This window comes from Propithecus coquereli, unplaced genomic scaffold, assembly GCF_000956105.1.
Source record: "Propithecus coquereli isolate 6110/MARCELLA unplaced genomic scaffold, Pcoq_1.0 Scaffold58, whole genome shotgun sequence".
NCBI classification, from domain to species: Eukaryota; Metazoa; Chordata; class Mammalia; order Primates; family Indriidae; genus Propithecus; species Propithecus coquereli.
Window position 1 is genome coordinate 5687523 of NW_012151729.1, and position 10278 is coordinate 5697800.

At 40.0% G+C, this 10278-nt stretch overlaps 1 protein-coding gene across 1 annotated transcript in view; it reads right to left on the bottom strand.

Moving 5' to 3' along the window:
* Positions 1-10278, bottom strand: part of STK32A (serine/threonine kinase 32A) — a 95465-nt gene that overhangs the window by 65207 nt on the left and 19980 nt on the right. The window contains exon 2 of the mRNA XM_012658241.1: positions 4578-4751. Coding sequence (XP_012513695.1) covers positions 4578-4751 — 174 coding nt within the window. The remainder of the gene's footprint in view (positions 1-4577; positions 4752-10278) is intronic.

Below are 10278 nucleotides of genomic sequence, written 5' to 3' on the forward strand. Positions count from 1 at the left end.
TTTTTTTTTTTTAACAAAAACAAATAATCACTTTATCCATACCTTAAAGCCTTTATTCACTGGTTTACAGTAAGAGAAGGAGAATATTATACTTGAAACTGGCCATACTATGTAAACTAAAGCTGATTTCAAGGTATACTCACAGAAAAATGTTTGACTTCCTGACTCACAAGATGATCATGTAATTGTACAATTCGAAATTAATGGTTACTATGCAACCTTGTGTCTTTAACAACTATAGAAAAGAAAAATTCTGAAATTGAGGCGAGTTAGCTGAATATTGTACATATTTAGGAAACTACAAAAAAATTCAAGTCTGTAGATTAAAAAAATCCACAAACAAAATAAAACTAAACTTCATTTATGTTTCATTTGGAATTTATGGCAGAAATAGGTCCTATGGTGTTTTAAAAAATAACTAAGCTAGACATTGCTGGTGGAAAAGTTGACATGAGAAAAATTAAAAACAGAGCCCTTTCTATGTTACCACAGGGAGACAAACAAAAGATTTTCATCCATTTAGCCTACCTTGCATGGACTAGACCCTCCATTCTGCCTTGGCTATTAAATGCACCCCCCCGCCCCCGCTTTTTGTTTTGAGACAGAGTCTCACTCTGTCACCCTGGGTAGAGTGCAGTGGCGTCATCATAGCTCACTGCAGCCTCAAACTCCTGGGCTCAAGCAATCCTCCTGCCTCAGCCTCCCAAGTAGCTGGGACTATAGGCATGTGCCACCATGTCCAGCTAATTTTTCTATTTTTAGTAGAGATGGGGTCTCGCTCTTGCTCTGGCTGGTCTTGAACTCGTAAGCTCAAGCAATCCTCCCGCCTCAGCCTCCCAGAGTGCTAGGATTATAGGTGTGAGCCATAGCACCCAGCCTAAAATCCCCTTTAAATCCCCTGAGCTCTCACGAAACTTTGTTTTGTTCTCCCAAACCATCTTCTCTGAAGTACTTCAGTCTTTCTGACACAATTTAGCTTCTAGTTTTAGGCTGTTCTCTCGTCTGTTGGTTTCATACGTGCCATCTCTGCCTGTGCAGCCACACCGCATGTGCTGAGGCAGGTGGCCATGCGTACCTGTCCCATGCCCTCCGCAGGGCTACTGTGCTGAGAACTGGTAGGGCGAGAGCGGTTAAGAGCTCTGCATCTCCTTAACGTGATGCCTCATCTACTGACTGGCCATGCAACCCTGGGCAAGCTACTCAATATTTCTGAACCAGAGTTTTATCGACTGTAAAATGGGGACAATAACACCATCAACCTCCTGGAGTCATGGGAAGATGGAGTGAAATAATTCACCACAAGTGCTTAGCAGAGCGCCTGGTACCCCGGAAGCCCTCAGTATATGGCAGCTGACTGCTGTTCCTGTTCCCACAGATTTGCTGACAGTTTATGGATAATTTTGAATCTTCTACCATGTCCAGGGGCAAAATGTAGTTTTTAATCTGAAATTAGGAAGTCATATATTTCATAACTGCAATCTTACACAGATGGTCTCTCCTCGTCTGGGGAATCTACTGTGTATTCCATCGATTCTTTTTTCATGCACGCTTTTAATATCTTGAACTCGGCATGTGTTTTACAATCCAATCTTCTAAGTAACGGAAGGATAAGTTTTCTTTTGTTAGCTTAGAGTCAATCAAATGCAGCGTGAGTTTTGCTGATTCTTTTAAAAAAGAGACTTGAAAAAGAGAGTTGCAGTGTTCAGAAGCCTCCATTTCTTCTTCTGCATTGCTCTTCATGCTTTTAACTCTGACCCGTGAGTGCCAGTCTGAGCACCACCATGAATATCATTTAAATTCCTTAGACAAAGGGACACTGCTTATTTTACCATGTACATTTTTTAAGCCGTTTGATACCATTTCAAATAGATATATCGTGTCAAATTGAAATCTGGTACTCTGAGGGTAGAAAATCCTGGTTGTCAGAGCTCTGTCAGAATTAAAACATCTATTTTGTCACTATTGTCCTGAAAAGACTTAATGATGTTGATAGACATCCTGAATTACCCAGAATATTTCTGGCTTTTGACTGTATTCCGGCATAATTAAGAGTGCCCTCTTGAGCTCTCAGGAGTATCCTGGTTTGGATGGTAATTTATAGGATCACTCCGACGTAAAGACCAAGGTAGGTCTCAAATCTGTGGTTTTAATGTCCTATATTTTAGTTTTGTTTTTTCTATTTCTCAGCCTGGGCTTATAGTCAATCGGTCATTCCTGTGGCCCAGCCAGCGTCCACTGCTTCATATTTTTGCCACATACTGGTTATACAGTCAGCACATGCCCCGAACTCACAGAGTTCACAATTTTGTAATGGAGACAGAAATAAATTAAGTGATCACACACCAAAACGTCACAGCTCCTCAGGAGAGGTACCAGAGGCTGTGACAGCCTGTAGGGTGTGACACACGGTAGGTGCGGTGGGGCATGTAGGCCACAGAAATGCACCTGCATCATTTTTTGACCCCAGAAGGATGCCGCCTCGATTTAACACAGTGTTCAAAACGTCACTGTTTGCCTTCCGTTCCTTTTCCACGGTAAGGAGATATTTCAGTATGAAGAGGCCCTGCTGAGGACAGGCACTAACTGGGGGTGGTTCAAGAACAGGAAACAGAAAGTTAGCCCTTGGTTTCTGATTTGAGTGCCAAAATGAGCACTAAAGAGTAGGGAAGAGAATAAAGGGAGAGAAGGACAGAAAAACAATATCTATAAATTCCCTGAGGAAAAGTTGTATCCAGTTTTTTGTCACACTTTCTTTCCTCCTCCATTCCTCTTGTTATACAATCCTAAGGACCTGGGAAAATGCTTGGAGCATCTTGACTTCTGACAACAGAGAAAATGAAACTCACAGGAAGAAGGCACAGAGCCCAATTTCAAACAGGGGAAAGAGAAAGAGTTAAAAGGCATTTTTAGGCCACGCTGGTTTCTCATGGGACTTTCTCCTCTCTGATAGCTGTGATGTCAGCAACCAAGACAGGCTGCGGTTGGCAATTCAGGGAAGATAAATGAGCATGAGGGTTTTGAGAAGGATTCCACAGACTACGTATAGAAGAGTTTCTCCCCAGAAAGGAACACGAGGGACCAGAAAGCCAGTATGGGATGAAGAGTGCTTGAGAACAGGATTCCCAGTTATTGACAAAACACCAGGTGTGCAAATTCACTTCCGAGATCCTACGTGATTAACTGGTCTGCTTTCCATTTTTCTGTAGCCCGAAGAGCACATTTCCAATACAAATAGGCCCTTCCAAAAGTGGAACATTAAATAATAACTAAGTGTGTAGGCCAAAAAACAGGGGGAGGTTGGTATTGGCACAGAGAATCTATAAATTGTAATGTTATACGTTTATCCACAGGCTCCGTACTAAGCAAGATAAATTACAAATAAATGTCAACTGGCGGTAGTCAGATATTGTATCTAGCCAATTTTTTACCAAATGAGACATAATTGAACTTAAAAACTCAGAGAATTCTTTAAGGATTAGAGATGACAGAAGCAGAGTCACATGTGCTGATTTTTCATTTACTAATGTATAATTAATGAATGCATATGTTTCATATGTGTAATTAATGCAAGGTGGTATAGTAGACAGAACTGTGACTTTGGGGTCAGACAGATCTAGGTTTAAACCCTGGCAATATGTCATTTGTCAGCAGTTTGTCCTTGGCAAACCTTTGAGCCACAGTTTCTTCGTCTGTGTAATGGGGACACTATAATGAAATGGGGAGTCTTTGTTGAGTTTTGAGGATTTAGTAGGATAATGTATATTAAGTATCTAGCAATGCCTGGCACACAGCAAGCCATCAGTCAGTAAGTAGAGCTGCTTTGACGGTGATTAGGTTCACAACTCTTATAAATAAACTTGGGTGATAATGTCTATAAATCATGATTTTCTCCTATTTCATACTGGTCTAACTATATCTGCTGTGATTATTTATCACAGGTTATTTCAGAGATCAAATAAGGTACTACATGTGAAATTATCATTAAAATTACTAATTTATTTATGAATGTAAAGTATTACCCTTTTCTCTCTATTGTCTATGTCGATTCATGGCTTCTTATGTTATTTGTTTGTCTTTACTTATTACAAATGCTCTACGTGCAGGAGGTACATTGCTTTTGTTACCTCCATTTGCAGTACATACTTTAGGGATTCACTTAATATAAATTGAATGACAGCACATGTTAGAAAGACCTAAATTTTCTCCCCAAGGAATTTTCTTTCTCCCCATTCAATTTCTTTCCCTTTATGTGCTTCCTCCATGTCTACTTCAATCAGTTCATTGAATAGTTATTAAGTTCCTATATGCCACATTTTTCTCTTCTTTCAATATTCATTGATTCTGGTCATGTCATTTACTAACTGTGACCTTAGGCAAATTAAGCTCTATGTACTGAGTTGTTTTATTTTTTTCTTTTTTAATCTGCGAAATGAGGACAATCAACCTACCTAAGGGGACTGTTACAAGAATTAAATGAAGATAAAAGGTCATGTTCAACAAGGATTTGTTGAATGAGCCAGGTGGAGGATTCTCTCCTGCGCATTCCGTTCAAGGCTGTCCCCTGGGATCTGACTGACCTGTGAATGATGCGCTGGCTCTGCAGGTAGTCCAGGGCCATGGCCAGCTCACAGATGAAGAGCTTCACGGTATCTTCCAGGAAGCGGACGTTCTGCTGTAGGTGATAACGCAGGTCCCCACCCAGCAGCAGGTCCACCACCATGAACATGTCTTCCTCATCTTGGAAGGAATACCTGGAATAGCATTAGAAGAGAAAACTTATCAAATGCATTTACATGCTAAAGAGTCCCAGAGGCAAATGAGAGTCTCCAGGTCAGAGCAGAGAGTTCTTGAGCTAAGAGCTCAGGCTTTTGGAGTACGTTGTCTATCAGTAGCTCCACGACCTTAGGCCCTCAGTTTCCTTGTGTGTAATACGGGAGTAATAAGAATATCTAACAAATCTGATCATACCGAAGGATAAATAGGATAAGTATAATATTTATTGTCATGCTTGACATACAGTAAGCACTCATTAACTGTTTGCTTACATAGCTATAAACCCCAGGAAATAAAGAGAAGCCATTTATGCATTTATTGCTAATGATCATATCCTAACCATATTGTTGCAGGAGGACCATATACTATCAGTTCCAGGCACTCCTTGAACCATTCTTGTGCCCATTTTTCCATACTAACAACTTCACTACCCAGCAACATTATAACAAATCATGTTCCACATTGATGATAAGAAAAAGACATAAAAAGGACAATGAAGAAGTAAGAGCACGGTTCCAGGAAGTAATTCATTCATTCTTTGGAATAGGGAGGAAGGGAAAGCTTCTCAGCAAAGGTGAAACCTGAGCAAAATTTTGAAGGACAGTGATAATCATAATAACTAAAAAACAAAGCTAACATCTGATGTTTCTATTGAGAGACTTCGATGGGGCAGGCTCTGGGGCACTCTGCAAGTGCTACCCCAGTTCTTGCTCACACTGCCGCTCTCATGCTCCCACTTACACACGAGGAAATGCACAAACTTAAGCACCTGACGAATGGTAGAGCCAAAGGGTTCGCAAGGTGCAAAAGTAAAATTTGAAAAATAGCACGTATTCAACCACAGACATGGGAAAGAACCTAGTGCAAGTGGGGAAAGAGAAATAATTTGAATTTGCTCAAACAACAGGTCTGATGGGGAAGCTTGTGTCTGGAGAGGAAGGCAGAGGCCACATCCCATGGCAGGAGTCTTAGACGCCGCAGAGTTATTAAAGTGTTTTAAGCAGGACATACGATCAGACACGGGCTTCACGCTTGAGGGAGCACGGGGCTGAAGGATTGAAAGAGCAAAAGAGACGCAGAGAGGAGGACTGGCCTCTGCTATGTGCAAAGAGCCTCCTGTAAAAATGCATCCTATTGCTGTGATTTGTTTTGTTTCCCTCAAAGCACAGACATGATTTCTAGTCATAATAAAGTTCTCCATATCAACACTGTTTTGAAATGTTCCCTTAGACATAATGTCAGAAAGACCACATTTTAAACTTTTATTTGAATCAAAGAATTAAGTGTCTGCCAGCAGTGCCTAGGGACGTACAGCAACTCCTAGTGACAAGTTCTTTGCTGATTAAATAAATTAGAGTTTCAGGGTTGGGAGAACTGCACTTAGTACATTTTCTTCTTTATAATTATCATTGTGTAAAGGAGAAGGAGGGGACTTATAAACAAATGAAAAACAAGAAATTCAATGAGGCATTAATCTGAGGCAGTAACATTCTAATGAAGACTAACAGTCCCCAACAGTTAGTTTGATAAATAAAATTTTGTTTACCAGCGAAGACTGATTCACACAGAAGATGTCAGAAATTTAGTTCTTGGGGGAATTTAGACAGAAACACAGGAAGTGCTTTGTGACAGTTTGAGAAACACATACTTGGGATTTTCTTTTGGAAAATGACATTCTTCATCCCAATTCAAGGACTGGCCATAGGTTTAATGGCCACCAGGAAAGGACCCTGGATCTAGGCAATTTGGTTCATAATCCTTCTAACTACACGAACACAAATTATATTCATTGTGTTTTACAGGTCTTTTAGTAAGCAACATTGGGCTAGTTAACATGTAATGATGCCTGGGACCTGCTGTTCTCAGATAATATAACACAAAGAATCATTGCTCATGGGATGTGGGCAAGGCCTTTAGGGCTGGGTGGCAGATGGGATAGGGATGGCGAGGTGTATGAGGGTTGGTACCCAAAGTAGGGAGAAGAGAGTGCTAACCACACACATAACGAGATGCCAGTGGAAACAACCTATTCAGACTGGCTTAGCATACAGGGCAGATTCAGTTCACTCCCTGCTGTTGACTATGTTAAGCTACTCGATGCAGGTCAGAAACCCAGTGACAGACCAGTGACTCTTCTCCTATTATTATACTTAACTACAAGCGGGGTGGGGTGGGAGGGCACATGTAGTTTTATTAAATTCAGCCTGAATGAACAAACATTTTTACTGGGACTTGGGTTAAGCTCTTTTTAGTCAAAGGACAAACTGATAAAGATGCCAGTCGTAGCAAGTTAACAACATAGCAAGTTAACAGCAGTGTTCAAATGTGCAGAGGATTATGAATCAAAGAAAGAAGAGGCCCAGGCAAGAAGCAACATGTTTCTCTTGGCCAGTATAAACAGAAGTTTATTTAATCATGATGGCAGGTTTGGCTGTTAAAATCATCTTTTCTCTTTCAGCACATCAGATCTGAAGTCCTCTATCTCAAATTCTTAACTCAGAGGGAGAGTAGAACAAATATTAATTTTTCCAGAACTTTACCCAGTAAGATACATGGGCATAACATAATGGGGGGATATCTAGAATGTTCAAGCTCATATCATAATCTGGGATTTTTAATTTTTATTTATTTTTATTTTTTATTTGTGCCTGGGCTAGAGTGCTGTGACATCAGCCTAGCTCACAGCAACCTCACACTCCTGGGCTCAAGCAATCCTCTTGCTTCAGCCTCCCGAGTAGCTGGGACTACAGGCATGCGCCACCATGACCGGCTAATTTTTTTTTCTCTATATATATAATTTTAGTTGTCCAGATCATTTCTTTCTATTTTTTAGTAGAGACGGGATCTCGCTCTTGCTCAAGCTGGTCTCGAACTCCTGACCTTGAGCGACCCACCCGCCTCGGCCTCCCAGAGTGCTAGGATTACAGGTATGAGCCACCACTCCCAGCCGATCTGGGATTTTTTAAAATAAAAAAGTAAGAGCTTCCTTGTACCTCCACCATTTATCACACAGACTCACTGTTGCCTCTCTGTAACTTTATATATATATATTTCTTAGTTGACACTTCCAAAATTAACAGGTCTGGTCCCAGGGAATGTGAAATTCATTGCTAAATGTGCTCAGTAAGAAAGAAGATAACTAGTCAAAGATCAGCACCCTGTTCCACCCTACTCCATCATGCCTGACCCAGACCACTGCAGTAGGCTATTCATAGCTCTCTCTGCACAATCTTGGACCTCTCCAATCCATTCTCCACAATGCAGTTATCTTTTTAAAATGTGGCTTTTATCATGTTATCCAGCCTCAAAAATCCCTTCACTTCTTTCCATAGTCAACAGGCACATATTTGGTCTTGCCCTGTTTATTTTTCCAGCCTTAACTTGAAGATCCTTTCCTTCCATTATCCAACCTGCAGTTCATGCCCCCTCCAGCCTTAGAAGCTTGTGATGTGTTATGACCTGAGTCTGCACTCACGATGCTGTCCAGCGCCTGGTTATACATCCTTTTCATCTTTCAAATCTCAGTTCGAGTGTCACTTCTCACAGAAGACTTTCCCAACACTCCATATTAAACCTGGTCCCCTGTTACACGCAGTGCCATATTCTTATTACAGAATTTGTTGTAATTTGAAACGATTTTCTTGTATGCCTTTGGACTAACTTCTTTTATTCCCAATGTGCCATCCGTTGCATGCTTGTGCTTTTACTGACTGTTGGTGTCTCAATGCCTGGATACTGCCTGAAATGTAGACTGTACAGATAGTTACAGAAAAAAATAATAAGTCAATAAATGAACTACAGAAAGGAAGGAGACAAGCAAGGTTTGAGTGGGTCTGATATAAATTTCCCAGGTTCTACTTTTGGAGATTAGCATGGTTACCAAATAAGTCAGAAGAGGCATTCATATGCTTGATGCTCTGTCATAGAGGTCATCATGAAACAAATCTGACTCTGAGAGTTGGAAATCTAAAATACTCTCCAATGCGGTGTTTTTCAAATTGCGAGTCAAAATCCATTACGGAGTTGTAAAAGCATTTTGGTTGGTTGTGACAAGCAGTTTTTAAAAAGAAAGAAAATAGATTGAATAATAGGATAAATGCTATGAAAATGTAAGGCTAAACAGTGTTAATAAAACTTTTATTTTTGCGAATTTAGTGAGATTTTGGGAGTATATCTACCGTGTTGTGATGAAAAATATATTTCCTGTTACGAGTTGCAGTCAAAAAAGCTTGAAAACCATGGCAGTAGGAGAACCTACTTCCTATTGCAGAACTGTTTTGCCAAATCCTCATTCAGACTCTACCTGAGCAAGGGTCAGCTCTGATGTTCCCATTTAGAAAGCAAGGAAACGTTGTCCTAGGCACTAAAACGACAGAACAGTTAATCTGTGATTTTCAGACTCTGAACAGGGAGTGTTCATGGCAGGCTTTTCACAGCTTAAGAGAAGCATTAGCCCTTGTGAGAAGAGGTCCCTGAGGCCGCAGGCAGGGAGAAGGGGAGGGTACACTGCCCCAGTAGGTAAGGACAAATTCAAATTTTAAAACCTTTCTTTGGAGCCATGACCCATCATATTTCTCTTCTTACGGCTCTGTAAGAATTTTTCGAGGTGTATCTAGTGTGAAATTCATTTTAAAAATCCAGTATTATTCACCTAATTAATTCACTCTGACAATACAGAAAACCCAAGGTTTCCAACAGTCAGATTTCAACAGTCTATAAAAACAATACCTAGTTGTGTTTTTGTTTTTTATTTTTTTGTTTTTAATGGAAATATACAATGTGACAATATGAGGTAAAAGAAAGGTTAATGGCTTGGATAACACTGAAGCCAAGTTGAGACAACAATCCGAATTCTCTCTAAGTTTAGAGGGAAGCAATTTACAGTCTAAGCAAGTACGTCATGACTTTTACTCATTAACCTATTGGAGTGAGAACATTTCCATCAGGGGTTGATGAGAGCCACTGTTGGTGAGGATATGGAGAAGTGAGCACTCTCACATGCTCTGGAAGGAGGGTAGTTTGGTGAAAGCTCCTTTGAGGACAATTTGGAAATATCTCTTTAAAAAGCACATGGCTTTGGACCCTATAATTTCATTACAACTATGGATACACTTGAAAAAAAGTATGCCAGGATGTACTTATAAGGATACTCATCACATCTTATAAAATTAAAAGCAATTTATATGCCCATCCATAGACAGCATGTAAATAAACTATGCTAAATTCAGGCTACAGCTTATACAGCATTTTTTTAATGAGGCAGATCTATATTTTTTTCTTTGCATTTCGAGGGCTACAAAAGGCAGATCTATATTCCGATATGAAAAGATTTCCAAGATATTATTTTCTGAAGACAAAGAGAGGAAAAGAATAATGTTTACACTATAGTATACCGTATAGTATATAGAACTGAGGGAACATAAAAAAGGATATATTTAAAAAAACATATAAACAAACAACCACAAAAGGAAAATAAACATATTACACATATATGTTGATATATGC